The sequence below is a fragment of the Plecotus auritus genome (assembly GCF_963455305.1).
Source record: "Plecotus auritus genome assembly, chromosome: 10".
Taxonomy (NCBI): domain Eukaryota; kingdom Metazoa; phylum Chordata; class Mammalia; order Chiroptera; family Vespertilionidae; genus Plecotus; species Plecotus auritus.
The window spans coordinates 4,320,329-4,341,265 of record NC_137785.1 but is presented as its reverse complement, the minus strand read 5'-3'; the positions used below and the strand labels follow the sequence as shown (position 1 = coordinate 4,341,265).

Sequence of the window (20,937 nt, the reverse complement as noted above, 5' to 3'; positions counted from 1 at the left end):
GTTTGGCTCAGTGGATAGAGCGGCGGCCTGCGGACTGAAAGGTCCCAGGTTCGATTCCGGTCAAGGGCATGTACCTTGGTGGCGCGCACATCCCCAGTAGGAGGTGTGCAGGAGGCAGCTGATCGATGTTTCTCTGTCATCCATGTTTCTAACTCTCTCTCCCTCTCCCTTCCTCTCTGTAAAAAATCAATAAAATATAAAATAAAGAAATAAATAAAAAATAAAAAAGTATGCATGTTTTCATTTTTGTCAGTCCCCTGATCTGCCTCCGCCCAAATGTGAACTCCACAAACGCAGAGATCTCCTTTAGTTTATTCACTGCTGAATCCCCAGCACACAGTAGGTGCTCAATGCATCTTGGCGAATAAATGAGATGAGACCAGACATCAGGCAGAGATGAGCCAGGGTGACAGGGGGCTGGAGTGAGGACTTGAGGAGTTGGGGCTGGGGAGAAAGAAGGGAGAAGGTGGGGGGCGGGGGGGGAGAGCAGGAGGGGCCACCTGGAGGAGGCAGAGGTGAGGCCCAGGCCTCAGGTGGGGGTCTGGCCTTGGGCCATTTGCCCAGAAGTTGCCAGGAGAGGAGTGGGAGGGGGCCCCCGGCAGAGGCTGTGGGCTAGAGAGCTGTCCTGGGGGTGCCTCTGGTGGGTCCAGGGCCTGAGCTGGGCTGTGACTGGGCGTCATGGGAAGCAGGCCCCCCAGCCCTCAGGGACCCCCTGAGAATGGTGAGCACAAGGCATCACCTCCCACCTGCCCACCCAGGCGCCCTCGGGGACCAGGAGCTCGGCCCCTCCCCCCAGGCCGGACAGGGGCAGGGCCAGGGGCAGGGGGTCGCAGGGCAGCAGGCCCTGCCTGAGGTCCGGCTGGCCGTCGGCAGGACGGGAAAGGCCTGCGGGCACCGAGGGCCGCTCCGGGGTGAGCGCGATGCTCTGGAAGAGGTCCAGGCTGGAGGCCTCCAGCGCGGCCAGGCTCAGGCGGGGGCCTGCCTGGGGCGCCTCGCTGGGGGCCACCGCGCGGGCCACGCCCAGGAAGGGGGATGGAGGCGGCGGGGGTGGTCTTCGGGGCGGCGGTCTCCGGGGAGGCGCCTCCTGGGACAGGATGGACAGGGCCAGGCGCTGGGTGGCAGCCTCAATCCTGGCAAACTGCCTGCGGAGAGACGGGCGTCTGGGCATCGGCTGGGCGAGCGCCACGGGGGGTGGGGGGGGAGCGCCTCCTGTCTCCCAACCCAGGAGCGGGGGTCCCTGCTCGCCCCCTCCTCCTTCCCTGTGCTGCCTCCCGCCCCGGGTCCCTCCTCTGGGGTCGGGCAGTTGAGATGTGTGAGCCCCTCGGGAGGGGAGCTCTGAGCAGCGGGGGGTGCGCACGTGGCCCCGGGCACCTGCGCGCTTTTGACATGGAGATGTGTGATGACCGGGGGTCCAACAGATAAAAGCAAACAATGTCACCCCGGCCGGCCGGGGGTCCAGCGGTTAGAGGTCAGCAAGGGCCCCGTACCTCAGTGTCAGGTTCAATCCTTGGCCCCCGGCGGGATGCGGGGAGGCAACCGATCAATGTCTCTCTGCCCCTCCCTTCCACGCTCTCTAGAAAGCAGTGGGAAAATACCTCACTCCTCCAGTGATGTGGTTTTTTTTTTTTTTTAAGTTGAAAAGGTCTTAAGGAGAGGGTGCCTTTAAAAAGTCATGTCATATAACCTGATGAACAAAAAGGTAGACACAGAGGCAGTAAAGCACGGAACAGACTGTCAAATTACAGCGGGAAGGCCTGGGAGTGTGGGGAGGGGGGAAAGAGATCAACCAAAGGACTTGTGTGCATGCATATACGCAGACCAATGGACACAAGACACTGGGGGCGGGGGGGGGGGCGGGGATGAGGGCATGCGACAGGGGGTAGGGGAGGCTGGGGGAAGGTCAATGGTGGGAAAAAAGGAGATATATGTACTAATATATGTAATACTTTAAACAATAAAAAAATATTAAAAAAAAAAAGTCGCCCTGGCTGGTTTGGCTCAATGGATAGAGCGTCAGCCTGCAGACTGAAGGGTCCCGGGTTCGATTCTGGCCAAGGGCACATGCCTGGGTTGTGGGCTTGATCCCCGGTAGGGGGTGTGCAGGAGGCAGCCGATCCATGATTCTCTCTCATCATGGATGTTTCTATCTCTCGCTCCCTCTCCCTTCCTCTCTGAAAAAAAAAAAAAAAAAAAAAAGTCATGTCAGCCCGGCGGTGGCTCAGCGGTTGGGCGTCAACCTAGGAACCAGGAGGTCACGGTTTGATTCCCAGTCAGGGCACAGGCCCAGGTTACAAGCCTGGTCCCCAGTGGGGGGCGTGCGGGAGGCAGTCGATCCATGATTCTCTCCCATCACTGATGTTTCTTTTTCTTTTTTTAAAATGTATTTTGATTGATTTCAGAGAGGAAGAGAGAGGGAGAGAGAGAAACATCAATGATGACAGAGAATCATGGATCGGCTGACTCCAGCACACCCCCCAATGGGGACTGAGCCCACAACCCGGGCATGTGCCCCCGACAGGAATCGAACCCGGGACCCTCCAGTCTGCAGGCCAATGCTCTGTCCACTGAGCCAAACCAGCTAAGGCTCATCACTGATCTCTCTCTCTCTCTCTCTCTCTCTCTCTCTCTCTCTCTCTCTCTCTCTCTCTCTCTCTCTCTCTCTCTCTCTCTCTCTCCCTTCCTCTCTGAAATCAATAAACAATAGAAGTTAAAAAAAATATATAAAAATTGAGCCCGAATTCACATAATTTAAAACGAGCCATTTGAGAGCACACTTAGTGGCATTTCACGCCTTTGCGATGTTGTGCCAGCGCCACCTCTAATGAGACCCAGAGCCTTTCATCGCCCCATAGGAAGCCCCGTCCCCACGGCAAGCGCTCCGCCGCCGCCCACCTGCGTCCTGTGTCTGCGGCCCGCCTGCTCTTGTTGGCAAGGTCCGTCCTCATGGCGCCCCATGCCCACCAGCCCCCCGCTGCTCCCGCTGAGGAGCCCGTGAAGGCAGGGAGGGCGTGGTCCGCTGTGTCCCCTGCTGGGTCCCTGGCGCTGGGCACACATTGGTGCTCAATAAATGCATGAGGCCAGCCGGCATGGCTCAGTGATGGAGCGTGGACCTGTGAGTTAGGAGGTCAGGGTTCGATTCCCGGGCTCGATCCCCAGTGGGGGGCGTGCAGGAGGCAGCCCATCCATGATTCTCTCTCATCATTGATGTTTCTCTCTCTCCCTTCCTCTCCGAAATCAATAAAAGTATAAATAGCCCTAACCGGTGTGGCTCAGTGGATAGAGCGTCGGCCTGTGGACTCAAGGGTCCCAGGTTCGATTCCGGTCAAGGGCATGTACCTTGGTTGCGGGCACATCCCCAGTGGGGGGTGTGCAGGAGGCAGCTGATCGATGTTTCTCTCTCATCGATGTTTCTAACTCTCTATCCTTCTCCCTTCCTCTCTGTAAAAAAATTCAATAAAATATATTTTTAAAAAAGTATAAATAAATTCATGAGTGTTGACTGCACCCAGCCCCGGGGGCCACTTCTCTCCCCAGACTCAGGACTCCAGCCCCTCCCCCTCCCCCCGCCCCCTCACCTGCAGATCTGATTGTGCAGGAACCGCCTGTGGTTGGGCCTCCTTTTGGGGGGCCGGGTCCGCTGGGGGTGCAAGGCGCGCTGCATGTGGGTGGCTGCCCTGCTCACAAAGGCACACAGCTCCCGGGCGCTGGGCTCCGAGACTCCAGGGGCTGTGGGGACCCCGGGGTGCATGGCCTGGGTGATCGGGGGGTAACTGCCCACTGTGTCCCTGTTGATCAGAAAGCACCCCCGAAGCTGAGGAGAGGGCTTGGGCTCAGGGCTGCGGAGGAGGACCGGCGGGGTGGCCTTGGGAGGGGCTGTGCACTCTGGGCAGGAGGGGGTAGGGCCCAGGCAATGAGGACGGGGCGTCCCTCCTGGTCCCTGTGTCCTGGGAGCTGGACCCGGGGATTGAGGGACAGTAGTGGGGGGCTGATACAGGAAGGCAGGGGCTGAGTGGGGAGGGTCTCCTGTGCGCCCCCATGGGCCCAATTAGCACATAGTTGGCCCTGGGATATGGGCAGGTGGCGTGGGTGGGCGCAGAGCGAGGTGCCTGGAGATGCCAATTAAGGTGACAAAGGGCTCGCTTCCCAAGGCCAGGAGCTGAGTCAACCGCTGCAGTTAGCGCTGAGGGCCCTTAATTGGAGGGGGGGCGGCGGGGGCTGGGGTGCAGGCTGGGAGGGGGGGCGGTGGGGGCTGGGGTGCAGGCTGGGAGGGAGGGGGTGGGGGCTGGGGTGCAGGCTGGGAGGGAGGGGGTGGGAGGCTGGGGTGCAGGCTGGGAGGGAGGGGGTGGGGGCTGGGGTGCAGGCTGGGAGGGTGGGGGTGGGAGGCTGGGGTGCAGGCTGGGAGGGAGGGGGTGGGAGGCTGGGGTGCAGGCTGGGAGGGAGGGGGTGGGGGCTGGGGTGCAGGCTGGGAGGGTGGGGGTGGGAGGCTGGGGTGCAGGCTGGGAGGAGGGTGGGAGGCTGGGGTGCAGGCTGGGAGGGACGGGTGGGGGCCGGGGTGCAGGCTGGGAGGAGGATGGGAGGCTGGGGTGCAGGCTGGGAGGGGGGTGGGAGGCTGGGAGGAGGGTGGGAGGCTGGGGTGCAGGCTGGGAGGAGGGTGGGAGGCTGGGGTGCAGGCTGGGAGGGAGGGGGTGGGAGGCTGGGGTGCGGGCTGGGAGGGAGGGGGTGGGGGCCGGGGTGCAGGCTGGGAGGGAGGGGGTGGGAGGCTGGGGTGCGGGCTGGGAGGGAGGGGGTGGGGGCTGGGGTGCAGGCTGGGAGGGAGGGGGTGGGAGGCTGGGGTGCGGGCTGGGAGGGAGGGGGTGGGGGCTGGGGTGCAGGCTGGGAGGGTGGGGGTGGGAGGCTGGGGTGCAGGCTGGGAGGAGGGTGGGAGGCTGGGGTGCAGGCTGGGAGGGACGGGTGGGGGCCGGGGTGCAGGCTGGGAGGAGGATGGGAGGCTGGGGTGCAGGCTGGGAGGGGGGTGGGAGGCTGGGAGGAGGGTGGGAGGCTGGGGTGCAGGCTGGGAGGAGGGTGGGAGGCTGGGGTGCAGGCTGGGAGGGAGGGGGTGGGAGGCTGGGGTGCGGGCTGGGAGGGAGGGGGTGGGGGCCGGGGTGCAGGCTAGGAGGAGGGGGTGGGGGCTGGGGTGCAGGCTCAGGGATGGGGTGGGAGGCTCTGGGCCAGTGTTTGGGGGGCAGAGAATGGCTGGGGCTGGCAGGAGGAGGGGCTGCCCCCGGGTTGAGGATAGGAGTGGGGTCCTCTTTTTTTAAAACAACAACAACAACAACATATCTTTATTGACATCAGAGAGGAAGGGAGAGGGAGAGAAAGGGAGGGAAGCATCAGTGATGAGAGAATCACCGATCGGCTGCCTCCTGCACGCCCCACCCTGGGGGCCAGGCTTGCCACCCGGGCAGGTGCCCTGAGGGAGAATGGAACCGTGACCTCCTGCTCCTAGGTCACCGCTCACCCACTGAGCCCCACGGCCGGGCGGGAATGGGCCTCTTGTCGCTGGCGGCGGGCGCAGGGTGCTGGCTGGCTGTTGCTGAGGCGGCCAGTGTGGGGGCCCGGGGGCTTAGCACCGCCCTCCCCTCGGTTCCCAGGCCAGGAGCCCGTGGGTCTCAGGGGCTGCGATGCACGTGTTCTTCCCGAGGCCCCGGGGACTGCGGGCCCTCGCTCCTTCCGGCTTCCAGAGGCTCAGGCCGCTCCTGCGTCTTTTTACTTTTTATTTTATTTTTTTATTGATTTCAGAGAGTAAGGGAGAGAGACAAACATCAATGATGAGAATCACTGATCGGCTGCCTCTGCACGCCCCACACGGGGACCGAGCTGCAACCCGGGTCCCGGGTGTGTGAGCCACGCCATGGGGTTCCCTGTCCCTCTGACCCCCGTCTCCCCCTCACAGGCTTCCCGCCCCCCCACCCGCTTCACCTTCCTGCTCCTCTCACTGTGAGCGCCTCCGGCCTCTTGGCCTCTCTCTGCCTCTGCCTCTCTGTAATGGGCAGTTACTGTGTGTGTGTGTGTGTGGTGTGTGTGTGGTATGTCTGTGTACGTGCATGTAGTATGTGCATGTGTTGTGTGTGGTATGTCTGTGTGGTGTGTGTGTGTGTGCTATGTCTGTGAGTTTGTGCTATGTCTGTGTGTGTTTGTGGTATGTCAGTGTGTTTGTGGTATGTCTCTCTGTGTTTGTGGTGTGTGTGTGTGGTATGTCTCTGTGTATGTGCATGTAGTATGTGCATGTGGTATGTGCGGTATGTCTCTCTCTGTGTGTGGTGTGTCTGTGTGTCTGTGTATGTAGTATGTGCATGTGGTGTGTGTGGTATGTCTCTCTCTGTGTGGTGTGTATGTAGTATGTGCATGTGGTGTGTGTGGTATGTCTGTCTGTGTGCATGTGCATGTAGTATGTGCATGTGGTGTGTGTGGTATGTCTCTGTGTGTGGTGTATGTGCATGTAGTATGTGCATGTGGTGTGTGTGGTGTGTCTGTGTGTGGTGTGTGTGTGTGTGTGGTGTGTCTGTGTGTATGTGCATGTGGTGTGTGTGGTATGTCTCTCTGTGTGTGGTGTGTGTGTGTGGTGTGTGTGTGTGTGGTGTGTGTGTGTGTATGTGCATGTGGTGTGTGTGGTATGTCTCTGTGTGTGTGTGTGCATGTGTGGTCCTACTGTTCTCAGGTCCAGAAGGGAAGGTCCCGTTCCCTTGGCAACGGGCTGTGGGCGTGGACCCTGGTCTCTGGAGGACTGGAAGTCAGGCCCTGGGGACAGGCAGGGGGTCGCCCCGCGTGGCTCAGGGTGGGCTCCCATCCGCCAGCAGGAGCCCAGGCAACATGTGCTGGGCAGCTCCGTGCCCTGCCAGGCCCGCCTGGAACACGCCGTGCCCCGCCCATTCCCACCCCCCCACCCCCCCACCCCCCGTCCGGGGCTGCAGGCCCTGACATTCCGGGGACGCTCCGCCAGGGGGCGCCAACACCCCCTCCTACCTGGGGGCGGTTAAGGATCACCAGGGCTGGGCCGCCCCACCTGGTGTCTGTGCACCTGCCCTTGCAGGTGGTGGAAGGTATTCGCAGGCTCCTTCTCAGTCATTCAACAAACACTCACGGAGCACCTACTGTGTGCGGAGGCCGAGGGTGCAGCCGTGAGCAAGAGAAGTCCCATCATTCCCTGGGAGGGAGTCCTCGCAGGAGAAAATCCCAGCTGGGGATGGGCTGTGGAGGGGCTAAGACTGCACACAGTAGGTCGGAGGGTGGATGGGGGAGGGGTGCTGCTTCAGGTAGAAAAGCCCTCTCTGAGGAGGTGCCGCTTGTCCTGCAGGCAGAGCGGGAGGTGGCAGCCGGGAGCCTCCCAGGCAGAGGGCACGGTGGGTGCAAAGGTCCTGAGGCAGCCCTGACTGGAGTGAGAGGGAGCCGTGGGAAAAGGTGAGGGCAGAGAAGTCAACAGGGGCCAGACCCGTAGGGCTTTGCAGACCAGGTAGGAGTTGGGTTATGAGGGCGAGAGTGAAGGGGAGCCATGGGGGTGTGGGGCAGAGATAGCGGCCCGGAGGGGGCCCTGCCCCCCAGCCTCCTTTATAGGCCGCACTGCACCTGGGATGGGAGACCCCACCCCTCCATCCCCTCCCAGTCTGGGGAAGCCCAGCCCAGGCTCGTCCCTCCCTCCTCCACCCTGCTTCTCTGCTGCGTCTCTCACTGCCGCAGGCCGACTCCGTTTTGTAAAAATGTACAGAGGGCAGATCCCTGTTGTCCCCGACTCAGAACTCAGAGGGGCCAGCCCCGTCAGATTTGCTTCCCATCCTTTCTCCCCGCACGGAATGCCGCTGTGTTTGGAGATAAGGTCTTGAAAGACGCACTTACGGGGAAAGGAGGTTATTAGGGTGGGACCTGGTGCGGTCTGCCTGGTGTCCTTATAAGAAGAGATTAAGTTGTGGGTGTAAGGTTTAATCAGAGATGTAAGACTTAACCCGACCGAAACCAATAAGTTGACCAAGACAAGCAGGTTAAAAGCGAAAAATCGCGTTTATTGAAAGCTCTCGGGTGAGGTCCCGCGGTCCGAGAGCACAGGCCGGGGGAGTCACACTTATTCACCGGTGGGCTGCACCGGTGGGCTTAGAGAAAATGAATTCAAATTCTAAGCAAGGTTACAAGCAGAACTTCCCTTTTTATTAAAGAGCCAGCCCTATGTGCACTTAGTGGTTATCTCGCTGCTGGCCTTGAAAACAACACAGTTCTATCCAATTAAAAAATGCACCTGGCATGGCATTGAAATTATGGGCATATCTAGTCTCTGGCCTACAAGGTCAGACAGCTTAAGTTTATTTTCCTCATTATTCAAGCAGGCTAGAAAGCAAAGTTTGTAAAGTTCCTGCTTTCCCAGCCCCAGACCTTACAGTGGGGTCGAACCCTGGAGTCAGAATAAGACCACCGGAGGCTGCTGATGGATTAAAACAAAGCAGGCAAGGATTGACTGAGCTGGCCAGGACGGCCGGGAGAGCACCCCACACAGGTGGAGTCCACCCTCAGGACCACGCCGTTTCAGGTGGAGGCAGTCCTTTTAAAGGTCTAAACCACAGAAATTCTCCTTTGTTCCAAACGAGCCCCCAGCCACATCCTGCTGGACCTCGGATTGGAATGTGGACCTATCTTGTGAAAGCGGATGGTACAGAAGCAGAATTGAGCGAAGTTAATAATCTCTAAAAGTTGTCTGCCGTTTCAACTCCTGGAGCTACTGAGTCAGTGGGAATCCATCTGCTGTGGTTCTGGTCCACAGGCCCAGGAAAATAACCTTTGTGATGTGGGATGGGTTTATGTGCTGAGGTAACTACCCTATTGTTTAAGCAAGTAAGTGTGTGCAGAAGCCAGAATAGCAGGGTTAACATTCAAACAGCAGTTTTTACCCAAGTGTGGTTGCTACCATACTTCAATTAGAATCCTAACCGGTTTGGCTCAGTGGATAGAGCGTCAGCCTGCGGACTGAAGGGTCCCAGGTTCGATTCCGGTCAAGGGCATGTACCTTGGTTGCGGGCACATCCCCAGTGGGAGGTGTGCAGGAGGCAGCTGATCATGTTTCTCTCTCATCGATGTTTCTAACTCTCTCTCCCTTCCTCTCTGTAAAAAATTAATTATATATATATATGTATTTTTTTTTAAAGAAGAGATTAGAGACCTGCCCGGCATTGCTCAGTGGTCAGAGCATCAGCCCGGGCACCCAGGGGTCTCAGGTTTGATTCCTGGTCAAGGGCACGCACCTGGGTTGCAGGTGTGATCTGGCCCCCGTGAGGAGGCTACCCTCGGAGCTGGACTATCCCGAAGCCGGGACACATCACCGTGCAGTGCAGGGCTGCCTGGGAGACTGGGCTTAACAAGGGCAGTTGCTCAGACGCTGCCTCTCCCGCCTCCCCATAACACCTGGCTGGGTCCCCGGTGGGGTGGCCCGAGGCAAGGGGTGGGGGTGGGCTCTGTACCTCAGGGGCGAGGCCAGAGGCCATAGCCAGCTGAGCAGCACATTCCACATCCACAGGGGTGTGGGCTCCTCCCTCCATCTGAAAGCCAAGGGTAGGGGGTGGGGCCTGGCGCTTTCGGCAGCCCCAGATATAGGTGGGACCAGACCCCAGGGGCCAGGGGTCTAGCTCCCAGCCCCTCCCCTGGTGCCTGCCCCTCTCCTTCACCCCTCAGTAGCTCAGGTGTCCCTCCCAGTGGCCCCAGTAGCCCCCCTTCTGGCGGGGGAGGTAGAAGCTGGAGGGAAAGGACTGTTTGGGCTGAGGTGGCAACCAAGGGTTTTACAGGCACGAATCCGCCGGGACTCCAAAAGGCCACATGGGAACGGGTCCAAACCCGCTCAGGTGGGGACCGAGCTGCAGCTTGCCCGCGGGCCTCGGGAACCGCAGAGCGGGCTGAAGAAATGCATCCAGCCGAAACCGGTTTGGCTCAGTGTATAGAGCGTCGGCCTGTGGACTGAAGGGTCTCGGGTTCGATTCCGGTCAAGGGCATGTACCTTGGTTGCGGGCACATCCCCAGTGGGAGGTGTGCAGGAGGCAGCTGATGGATGTTTCTCTCTCATCGATGTTTCTGGCTCTCTATCCCTCTCCCTTCCTCACTGTAAAATATCAATAAAATATATATTAAAAAAAAAAAAAAAAGAAATGCATCCATTCAGCAGCGTACCACGGCTTCTGCTCAGGCACTGGCTGGTCGTTGAGGACACTCGGGTGGCAAAGGCAGAGGAGTGCCCCTGAGCATGTGATGGGACCCCCACCTGGCATCGGGGCTTCCCCCGTAGCAGTGGAGAAGGGATGGGCTAGGGGTAGGGGGGCCTTCGGGTCTAAGGAACAGCGTGTGGAGTGGCCCTCTGGCTGAGGGGAAGGCCTGGGAGCAGTGGCTGTCATCAGGGGCCACGCGGCCACAGCTGGCGAAAGCTGTCATAAGGTGTGGGGCAGGGGCCCTAACCGGTTTGGCTGAGTGGATAGAGCGTCAGCCTGTGGACTGAGGGGTCCCAGGTTCAATTCCGGTGAAGGGCATGTACCTTGGTTGTGGGCACATCCCCAGTAGGGGGTGTGCAGGAGGCAGCTTATCCATGTTTCTCTCTCATCGATGTTCCTAACTCTATCCCTCTCCTTTCCTCTCTGTAAAAAAATCAATAAAAAAAAAAATATATATATATATATATAAAAAGGTGTGGGGCAGGGGAGCCGGATGGATATGGGGTGCTATTGCCCGTTTTGAGTGGAGGCCAGGGCTGATGCTGACCAGCATACCACGCACAGGACTCACCTCAGCAAGCACTGATCAAGCCCAAATGTCACTATTGCCCCCTGGTCGAGAAACCCTGTTGCATGACCCGCAGAAAAGTCCGTATGGCTGGAAGCCGAGGCCGGCGGGGGCTGAGCGTGGAAAGCAGGGAGAAGGCTGGGACTCGGACTCGGTGCCTGGGCAGCCCCTGCTCTGCAGGGCGCGGGTTCCCGCACAACCGCACCCATGTCCGCAGCAGGAGGCCGGAATCTTGAACTCGCGTGACCTCCGCGGGCGGCAATCCCTGCGCTGGTCTCTCAGGTCCGGGAAAGGGAGCCCCAGGGCCTGGGCGTGGCGACCACGAGTGACCACACCCCTGGTGGGCGAGGCTTGCCCGAACCACACCGCCGAGGAGGGTCTCTGTCACAGACGAGAAGGGATCAATACTGATAAAGGGGGAGCGTCTGAACTTGCATCCAGACCCTGCTTTTCCCGGCCTTGGGCTGACCCCCACGATCACTGCCAAGACCCCGTTGGTCGGGGTCGGAGAAGAACTACAACTCCCAGGATGCCTCGCGCTCTGGAAGCCCGGGAAGCGCCGCCAAGGCCAGAAGCCAATGGGAGGGGCGAGGATGAGGCTTCGGTGCACGTGGCGTCGTGACGCACCAACGGCGACGTCGGGGTTTGTGTGCGCGAGTGGCCGCTGATAAAGGTTGGGTGCCTCGCGCCGGGGGCCGTTGGGAGGGTGCGCGCCCCCGCCCCCCTCCCCGGCCCCCACTCTTGCACCGCCGCCGCCGGGGCTCCGCCTTCCCGTCGGCCCCCGCGGGAGGTCTCTGGGTCTCCGCTCGTTCCCCGGGTCCGGACCGCAGGTGAGAGACCGGAGGGGTGGGGTGGGGGGAGGGACCGGAGGGCGGAGACGTTGGGGAAGCGGCGAGCGTGAAACCGGAAGGGATGCTTTAAAGGGAAGGGCGCTACTTCACCTCCGACTTTTATCGGCAGGGCTGGCTCCGCCCTCTTAAAGGGCAAGGGGCTGCTTTTAAAGGGGGCGGGGCAGATCCTTAGCTTCCTGCTTTCACATCTCCTCCCTCGCCCCCAAGAAAGGATTATCAAAGGCCGGTGACAGTGGCGCAGACATTTACAGAAAAAGCTTGTGAATCCAGATGGCTTCAAAGCAGCCCCTAGTTTAGCTCAACAAAGATGGAGATTGGGGTGCAGGAGCACCCTCTTAAAGGGGAAGTCGGGCCTGATGGAAGGGCGTGGTCCGGCCCTTTGCAAGGGGCGCTCTTTATTGGATAAACTGGGTCTCGGCCCTTCCAGAGCAGGATGCCTCTGGTTTAAGGCATGCCGGGCCTTCTGAACCGTCCTGGGAGAACTGTCTCTTAAAAGAATGCTCTTACATTTTATTTTATTTTTTAAAAAAAATATTTTTTATTGATTTCAGAGAGGAAGGGAGAGGGAGAGAGATAGAAACATCAACAATGAGAATCATTGATTCGCTGCCTCCTGCACGCCCCACACTGGGGATCGAGCCTGCAACCCGGCATGTGCCCTTGGCTGGAATCGAACCTGGGACCCTTCAGTCCTCAGGCCGAGGCTCTATCCACTGAGCCAAACCGGCCAGGGCTGAAGGTTTTTTTAAAAAAAACAGAACAAAACATATTTGTATTGATTTCAGAGAGGAAGGGAGAGTTAGAAACATCAATGATGAGAGAGAATCACCCATCACCTGCCTCCTGGACGCCCCCCACTGGCAATTGAGCCTGCAACCCCGGGTATGTGCCCCGACCCGGAATCGAACTGTGACCTCCTGGTTCATAGGTCCACGCTCAACCATTGAGCCACAGAAGCTGGGCAAGGGGGTAAGGGGTGAAAGTTTTAAAAGATGAGAGACAGTCCAGCCAATGTGGCTCAGTGCTTGAGCATCAACCTACAAATCAGGAGGTCACCGTTGGATTCCAGGTCAGGGCACATGCCTGGGTTTCAGACTTGGGGGGTGGCATGCAGGAGGCAGCCGGTCGATAATTCTCTCTCATCCTTGATGTTTCTATCCATCTCTCCCTCTCCCTTCCTCTCTGAAATCAGTACAAATATCTGTTTTTGAAAAAGGTGAGAGACAGCTTGTGGTGACACTGATGGGAGGGTCCAGGCCATGAGGAACGTTGTATAGGTGGGGATTCAGGGTCGGTGGGCCCAGAGGCAAGCAGTGGAGAGCAGACAGTGCGGGCTTCCCAGCTTCAGCCCCACTGGCATTGGCCCGCATCACTCTACCGTGGGGCCCTGTCCCGGGCACCCTAGGGTGCATGCAGCATCCCTGGCCTCCCCCGTCCAGCTGCTGGGAGCGTCTCCCCCCCCCCGCCCCCCGCCAACAACCTCACAACCAGAACCGTCTCCAGGCATGGCCCGCGTCGCCTGGGCCAGGGCACCGTGGAAGGGGGTCTCCGTTGCCCCATGGAGAACCCCCGGTGGGAACGTCTCCCAATTGCTTTCCTTTTCCCAATGCCGAGGTCACTGGCAGGGCCCCCTGGTGAGAGCAGGAGGGGAACGTGCAGGTGTCAGCCGGGGGTGGGGGTGGGGTGGGGGTGGGGGGCTAATGGGCCTGAGAGATGCAGACTAGCAGTCCCGGCGGGTGGGGAGGAGCCCAGAACCCAAGGGCATGATTGCAAGGGAGCCCGCAGCCCCGCAGTGTCCTGGCACCCACAGCCCTTCTGCTGGGGAAGGGGCGGGGTACCCGGGTAGGGCGGAGGCACAGAGCCTGCAGGTCAGTGGATGGGAGAGCTGTGGGGTGGAGGGGGCGTGTGCTGGGAGGGCGTGTGCGGGGCGGGTGGGCGGTGGTGGAGAGCGGGGAGCTCGCTGGGCCGGGGCTTCGGCTGCAGCAAAGGTGTTGAGGGCCCTGCAGTGTTGGGGGGGTAGGCGGGGGAGGAGTCCTCTCAGGGAGAGGGACCAAGGGTCTGAAGCCAGGATGCTGGGGAGACCCTGGCCTTTAAGGACACTGAGCACAGCCCTGCAGGCCAGGCCCAGCCTCCGGAGATGGCTGACCTAAGGCCGGGGACCCCCTGGTCCCAATTTGCAGGAAGTTTAGCACCGGAAGTCTTGCATCCTGGGGCAGATGTCGATGTGGGACCCTGATCCCAAGGGCGGCCCCTGCACTGCGGGTGGGTGGGAGGTGCCTGCCTCTGAGGGCAGCACAGGTAGGAGTGGGGATGACCCTGCGTGTGGGTGGAGGGGCACCACCTCCCCTGACCCAGAATCCCCCCACCCCAGGTGTGATGGTCGGCTCCCACGCGGACATGGCGCCGGCCTCCACCGCCGAGGGCGCCGGGGAGAAGCCGGGCCCCGCCGCCCCGGCCCCGGCCGCCCAGTACGAGTGTGGGGAATGCGGCAAGTCCTTCCGCTGGTCCTCGCGGCTCCTGCACCACCAGCGCACGCACACGGGCGAGCGGCCCTACAAGTGCCCCGACTGCCCCAAGGCCTTCAAGGGCTCGTCAGCCCTGCTCTACCACCAGCGGGGCCACACAGGCGAGCGGCCCTACCAGTGCCCTGACTGCCCCAAGGCCTTCAAGCGCTCGTCGCTGCTGCAGATCCACCGCAGCGTGCACACGGGCCTGCGCGCCTTCACCTGCGGCCAGTGCGGCCAGGCCTTCAAGTGGTCGTCGCACTACCAGTACCACCTGCGCCAGCACACGGGCGAGCGGCCCTACCCGTGCCCGGACTGCCCCAAGGCCTTCAAGAACTCGTCCAGCCTGCGGCGCCACCGCCACGTGCACACGGGCGAGCGGCCCTACACGTGCGGCGTCTGCGGCAAGAGCTTCACGCAGAGCACCAACCTGCGGCAGCACCAGCGCGTGCACACGGGCGAGCGGCCCTTCCGCTGCCCGCTGTGCCCCAAGACCTTCACGCACTCCTCCAACCTGCAGCTGCACCAGCGCACCCACGGGGCCGCCCCTGCCGCGGCGCCCGCCCCCGCGCCCGCCCCGGCCAAGGTCTTCCCGGACACCTACCTGCAGCCGCCCCTGCAAGCCCCCAGCCCGCCCGCGCCCCCGCCGCCCGCGCCCCCGCCCGTGGTGCCCGAGCTCTTCCTGGCCGCAGCCGAAACCACGGTGGAGCTGGTGTACCGCTGCGACGGCTGCGAGCTGGGCTTCGGCAGCGAGGACCTGCTGCTGGAGCACCAGCCCTGCCCGGGGCCCGAGGCGGCGCCCGCGCCCCAGGACGCACCCCCCGAGACGCCCAAGACGGCCCCAGCGGCTGCAGCCCCGCCACCGCAGCCCCCTCCTGCTGCCGCCACCCCCAGCTTCGCCTGCCTGCCCTGTGGGAAGTCCTTCCGGACAGTGGCCGGGCTCTCCCGCCACCAGCACAGCCACGGGGCGGCGGGCGGGCAAGCCTTCCGCTGCGGCAGCTGCGACGGCGCCTTCCCGCAGCTGGCCAGCCTCCTGGCGCACCAGCAGTGCCACGTGGAGGAGGCGGCGGCCGGGCGCCCGCCCCCACAGGCCGAGGCCGCCGAGGTCACCTGCCCACAGGAGCCGCTGGCGCCTGCCACGCCCGCCCCGCAGCCACCCGCCCCGGCGCCTGCGCCCGCGTCCGCGTCCACCTCCACCGAGCGGCCCTACAAGTGTGCCGAGTGCGGCAAGGCCTTCAAGGGCTCCTCGGGGCTGCGCTACCACCTCCGGGACCACACGGGCGAGCGGCCCTACCAGTGCGGCGAGTGCGGCAAGGCCTTCAAGCGCTCCTCGCTGCTGGCCATCCACCAGCGCGTGCACACGGGCCTGCGCGCCTTCACCTGCGGCCAGTGCGGCCTCACCTTCAAGTGGTCCTCGCACTACCAGTACCACCTGCGGCTGCACACGGGCGAGCGCCCCTATGCCTGCGGGGAGTGCGGCAAGGCCTTCCGCAACACCTCGTGCCTGCGGCGCCACCGCCACGTGCACACGGGCGAGCGGCCGCACTCCTGCGGCGTCTGCGGCAAGAGCTTCGCGCAGACCTCCAACCTGCGGCAGCACCAGCGCGTGCACACGGGCGAGCGGCCCTTCCGCTGCCCGCTGTGCCCCAAGACCTTCACGCACTCCTCCAACCTGCTGCTGCACCAGCGCACCCACTCGGCCGAGCGCCCCTTCTCCTGCCCCATCTGCAGCCGCAGCTTCGTCATGGCCGCCTACCTGCAGCGGCACCTGAGGACGCATGCCCCGCCCGCCCCCGCCGCCCCCGCCGCCGGCCCCCCAGCCCCTGCCCCTCTGGCTGCTGCTCCAGCCCCACCGGCCACCCAAGATGTCCACGTGCTCCCCCACCTCCAGGCCACACTCTCCTTAGAGGTGGCAGGGGGCCCGGGCCAGGCCCCGCCCCTGGGCCCAGCAGCCCCCAACTCGCAGACGTTCCTCCTGGTGCAGACCGCCCAGGGCCTGCAGCTCATCCCCAGCAGTGTGCAGCCCCCCACGCCCCCGCCGCCGCCCCCGCCCCCCAAGCTCATTCTGTTGCCCTCCTCCAGTACGGGGGCTGGGGGTGGCCAGGCACGGCAGGGCCTGCGGGCAGTGGGGAAGGCCGGGCAGGGGCCTGGAGTAGTCTGGCTGCCCCCTGGGGGCCTGGGGGTGCAGAGAGGGGGCAACGTGGGGGCTAACGGGGCAGGGCAGAGCCTCATCCTCCTGCAGAATGTGGGCAGTGGGGATGGAGGGCCGCCGGAAGTGAGTGGGGTCCAGCTCCAGCCCCTGCGGCCAGCCCCGGAAGTGACCACCGTCCAGCTCCAGCCGGCCCCGGAAGTGACCACCGTCCAGCTCCAGCCCGCACAGGAGGTGACCACGGTCCAGCTGCAGCCGGCGCAGGAGGTGACCACGGTCCAGCTCCAGCCTGTGGCGGGCCAGCTGTCTAATCCCAGCGGCGCAGCCGTGACCACGGAGGCCCCCAACCTGCTGGTGGTCCAGAGTGGGGCCGCCGAGGACTTGCTGGCGGGCCCTGGGCCTGGGGACCCGGGTGAGGGCGAGGCGGCCGCGGGTGTGGTGCAAGATGTGCTCTTTGAGACGCTGCAGACGGACGAGGGCTTGCAGAGCGTCCTGGTGCTGAGCGGGGCGGACGGGGAGCAGACCCAGCTGTGTGTGCAGGAGGTGGAGACCCTCCCCTCGGGGCTGGCCGAGCCGCCCGCTCCCGGGCCTCCCGGACAGAAACTGCTCATCATCCGCAGCGCCCCGGCCACGGAGCTGCTGGAGAACAGCGGCGTGGGGGGCGGGGCCACCACGCTGCAGCTGCTGGCCCCGCAGCCGCCGCCCAGCCCGTCCTCGGCCCCCGCCGGCATCCCCGCAGCTCCCGCCTCCCAGATGGTACAGGTGGTCCCCTCCGGAGCCGCGCCGGGGGGCATGGCCGCGCAGGGCCTACCCTCCATCCAGATTGTCCAGACCCTGCCCGCGGTCCAGCTGGTGCACACATTTTAAGGAGAACCACTGGTCCCTATTCCCGCCTCTCACACAGACCCGTCACACTGCCTGGGCTGGACTGGGCTGGGCTGGGGCCGGGGCTTGCTAATAAAGACCAGAGTCTCCTCGCCTGCGCTTTCTTTTATTGGGGAAGAAGGCGGGGGGAGGGGGGCATGTCACGGCCATAGCCACCGCCTGGGAGCCTGGAGGCTTATCTCCTGCATGCTGTTTACTCTTAAAAGGATGCAGTGTCACTAGAAGGGGGAGGGTGGACTCTAGAATCCTGGTCCACCTGTTCGCCACCCACACCTCGCCTCGTCTGAGCGGTGGGTGGAGGATGCTTGTCCCGAAGGGCACTGAGCACGGGTGGGCGGGGACGGAGGGCCCTAGGGTGGGCGAGTTCGGGAGCCAGTGAGCTCAGGAGGGTGACGCAGCCCGTCGGGCTAGAGCCCAGTGACCAATGAGCATCGATTCACTCCCATCAGCGCCCCTCCACCACGCTCAGGTTGCTTAGCAACCCGGGAGAGAGCGTGCGAACCCCCTCCACGGCCGGTAAGTACCGCTCCCCGCCGGTGTCCGCCCCCATCGTCCTACGGGTCCCCTTTCTCCATCGCTCCGTCTCCTCCGACCCCATCCCGGCGGAGGCTCTGCTGCGCCCTGCCTTAGCCCTTCCGCAGCTCACACGTGCCGGGGAGCTTGGCAACAGTTGCTAAGGCCTTGTAGGTACCGCTCCGCCCCCAAAGTGCGCGAGTCTGACGTCACTTCCGCCAGCGACCCCCTTCTCGACCCTGCACCCCTACACCTTAAAGGATCAGAGCGACTCGCGGGGGTGTTTGCAGGTCCTTGTCCTGCGGCGACTGTGGGAGGGGCGCTGGGGTGTTGGGAGCGCGGTCCTTGCCCGGGCAGCGGGCGGGGGTTCGCTGATCCCCCGCAGCCCAGGAGGGAGCCCCGTGTTGGCGTCCACGTGGCGTGGCATTTGGGGGTAGATCGCTGAACACCACGGCCCCTGGGTGGGGGGTGCAGGATCCCGGGAGACATTAGGAAGGTCGCTGGGTGGAGGGGGCACCTGTCCTGCCTCGGACCTCGCTTGGGGGTTCCCCCGGGCCTTCTCAGCGCCCTCATCGGGGGCGCTTGGGGACCAGAGGGCCTTCCTGATGCTGACCTTGTTCTCACTAGGTGCGCGCCTGCTCCCGGGGGCGCGGGGCTGCCATGGCCCCCAGCCACCTGTCGGTGCGGGAGATGAGGGAGGATGAGAAGGCCCTGGTGCTGGAGATGCTGAAGGTGAGGGCCGAGCCCCAGCCCCGGAGAGGCGCGCTCCTCCTGAGGCGCTTCTGGCGCGGCCCCCTCTCCCTCTAGCGCCTCCCTTCCCTCGGGTCCGAAGGTTTTAACACCCGGGCTCTGGGGGACTCCGCCTCCCACCCCACACTCTTCAGAGCAGTGGCCGGGGCCTCAGCCCTGTGCTCCCCGCTCCTCTCCCGCGTTCAGAGCATGCGCGGTTTCTGGCCCGGGGCAGTCCCCCGACCAGTTGTCCTGTTCTGGCCTCGGCCTTCCCTGGTGCCTCCTGCTTGTCCCTCCCCGGAAGTGGGTGTCCCAGAGCTCCCAGCTCATCCCCTCACTCACTCACGCCAAGCGCAGTGTGTCAGGTGTGGTGCTGGCAGGTGCCTAGAGCAGGTGGTCCTACTGTGTGCATGACTACCTACTGTGCGCAGGCTCCTCTGCCACAGGCCCCCCCCCCACGCCTTCCCTCCCCCTTTGGGATCCCCCCCCCAGGCCCCTCCTGGCCAGGGCCCCCCTCTCCTAGTCCCCGGTTCCCACAGGGGCCCTGGTGTAATGGAAGGCCAGGCCCCTGGCTCTGACTACCCCTCCCACCCACAGGCTGGTGTGAAGGACACGGAGAACCGAGTGGCCCTGCACGCCCTGACCCGGCCACCCACCCTGCTGCTCCTGGCGGCGGCCAGCAGCGGCCTGCGCTTCGTCCTGGCCTCCTTTGCTCTGGCCCTCCTCCTGCCTGTGCTCCTGGCCGTGGTGGCCCTGAAGCTGGGCCTGCGGGCCCGGTGGGGCTCGCTGCCTCCGCCGGGCGGCCTAGGGGGGCCCTGGGTGGCAGTGCGTGGCTCAGGGGACGTGTGCGGGGTCCTGGCCCTGGCTCCGGGCTCCAACTCTGGGGACGGGGCCCGGGTCACCCGCCTCTCCGTCTCCCGCTGGCACCGCCGCCAAGGTGTGGGCAGGCGGCTGCTGGCCTTTGCAGAGTCCCGGGCACGTGCCTGGGCAGGGGGCGTGGGGGAGCCCCGGGCCCGCCTCGTGGTCCCCGTGGCTGTGGCGGCCTGGGGCGTGGCAGGGATGCTGGAGGGCTGTGGCTACCAGGCAGAAGGGAGCTGGGGCTGCATGGGCTACACACTGGTGAGGGAGTTCAGCAAGGACCTGTGACTCCAACCTGAGCACCTACTATGTGCGTGACCACCTACTGTGCGCGGGCACTTTCACATCCTCCCTGTGCGAATCCCCAGCCCACCCAGGGCTCAGGAGCTCAGGCCTGCAGAGGCCGATCCAGGCCACCGCAGGCTGAGGCCCATGTGTGGTGTGTGAACTCAGGGCGGCCTGCCCCGCCTCCTGCCTCTGTCTGCTGCGCTGAGAACCCTCCCGCCTGTCTCTCACTGCAAGGTCTGCACCTCCCCAGCCCCGGCCTGGGAGTGACTGGGCTGGAGGAGAGGAAGCTGAACAAGTTTGACCCCCCAAGAGTTAGGACTCGGGACAGGGCCCCCCCCACCTAGGGCCGAGGCCCCTGCAAATGGGGTAGGGTTTGATGCCTGTGCTTGAAGGGGGTGAGTCTGGAGCCAGGCGCTGAGTGGAGCCTTGCCGGGGAGCCGTCTCCTGGAGAGGCCGCGAGGAGGCGGCGGCGGCGGACACAGCGAAGCCCAGCGCCCGCCCCGGGGAAGGGGGAAGGTGGGAGCGAGGGCCGCAGACCCATCTGGTTTTTTACACCCGGTTGTTAATAAAGCCTGAAGCTGCTGCGGCCGGCTCCCTCTCTCTGATGCCTTTTCCAGGCTGTCTCCGCACCCTCGTCTGTCTGGCTCCTCCTTCCTCGGAGTTGACATTAATTGTCGGTGGGGGTGCTGGCCTGGGAGCCCGGGAGGTGATGAGCTCACAGCCCCCGCTCCTAGCCAGCCGGCTGACTCACGCTCCCCATTACCCAAGTTTTCCGCCGCCCGCCGCCCGCTGCGGGTGTGAGTGCAGCGGCCTCCCCGCCCAGGCCTCGACCTCCCTTCGTCTGCCACCCTGCTTCCCTGGAGCGGGGTGGGGGCGGGGGCATAGAGGTCCCACCGCTTCCCCGGGGATGGGGCTGTGCATCCAACTCCAGCCGGCGGAGTGGAGGTTTCTCAGTCCCCGCTCCCGGCCCAGGAAGTCCTTCCTGGTGTCTGGCTGGAAGCCCTCTTGCTGCTGAACCGTGACTCCCAAGCTCGGCAACCCCTGTGAATCCAGCCTCCGGCCCCTCCACCAGGGTCCCCCCACGCTTCCCTGGCTGGAGAGGAGAGCAGGCAGATGGGTGGGCGCCCTGCCCACGCGGCCTCCACGTGCGCCCCGTCCTTCCATCCGTCCCTTCCCTGCAGCCAGCCGGCCCCTGAGCGTCTCTGCGCCCGCCCGGGAGCTGGCGGCTGTGTGGGTGTCTGCAGCTGGACACCCTCCCTCCCGCCCCGCAACCCCCCTCCTCCCCAGGCCTCGGCCGCGGCCAGCCCCCTCCCCGCCCCCTCCTGTCCCCTGCTGCCTCCCCGGCAGCCTCTCTTGCTCCTGGCAAAGCATCCGGCTCCTG

The 20,937-nt window shown here is 63.6% G+C and overlaps 3 protein-coding genes across 6 annotated transcripts; 2 read left to right on the top strand and 1 right to left on the bottom strand.

Annotated features, from left to right (window-relative positions):
• Positions 1-676: 676 nt before the first annotated feature.
• Positions 677-3,748, bottom strand: LOC308235795 (uncharacterized protein C19orf85; the record flags this gene model as incomplete). The annotated part of the gene is made up of 2 exons (XM_080644912.1): positions 677-1,142; positions 3,576-3,748. The coding sequence occupies 2 exons, from the start codon at positions 3,746-3,748 to the stop codon at positions 677-679; spliced, it is 639 nt and encodes a 212-aa protein (XP_080501038.1).
• Positions 3,749-11,431: 7,683 nt separating this feature from the next.
• ZNF628 (zinc finger protein 628) lies at positions 11,432-17,150 on the top strand (the record flags this gene model as incomplete). The annotated part of the gene is made up of 2 exons (XM_080644053.1): positions 11,432-11,609; positions 14,002-17,150. Exon 2 carries the CDS (start codon positions 14,007-14,009, stop codon positions 17,148-17,150), a length of 3,144 nt encoding a protein of 1,047 aa, XP_080500179.1. The 5' UTR covers positions 11,432-11,609; positions 14,002-14,006.
• A 436-nt stretch (positions 17,151-17,586) lies between these two features.
• NAT14 (N-acetyltransferase 14 (putative)) lies at positions 17,587-20,389 on the top strand. 4 transcript variants are annotated; one of them, XM_080644430.1, is made up of 3 exons: positions 17,587-17,684; positions 18,309-18,413; positions 19,008-20,389. In XM_080644430.1, the coding sequence occupies exons 2-3, from the start codon at positions 18,342-18,344 to the stop codon at positions 19,554-19,556; spliced, it is 621 nt and encodes a 206-aa protein (XP_080500556.1). In that variant the 5' UTR covers positions 17,587-17,684; positions 18,309-18,341; the 3' UTR covers positions 19,557-20,389. The 4 variants fall into 4 exon arrangements, with proteins under 4 accessions (XP_080500556.1, XP_080500558.1, XP_080500555.1 ...); XM_080644432.1 differs by lacking the exon at positions 17,587-17,684 and adding an exon at positions 17,793-17,851; XM_080644429.1 differs by lacking the exon at positions 17,587-17,684 and adding an exon at positions 17,901-17,971.
• Positions 20,390-20,937: the final 548 nt, after the last annotated feature.

Excerpts from the sequence above, each read along its gene's own strand:
- NAT14 (XM_080644430.1), top strand. The coding sequence starts at position 18,342 with ATGGCCCCCAGCCACCTGTCGGTGCGGGAGATGAGGGAGGATGAGAAG. Across the intron at positions 18,414-19,007 it reads TGGTGCTGGAGATGCTGAAG|GCTGGTGTGAAGGACACGGA; the intron begins GTGAGGGCCGAG and ends TCCCACCCACAG.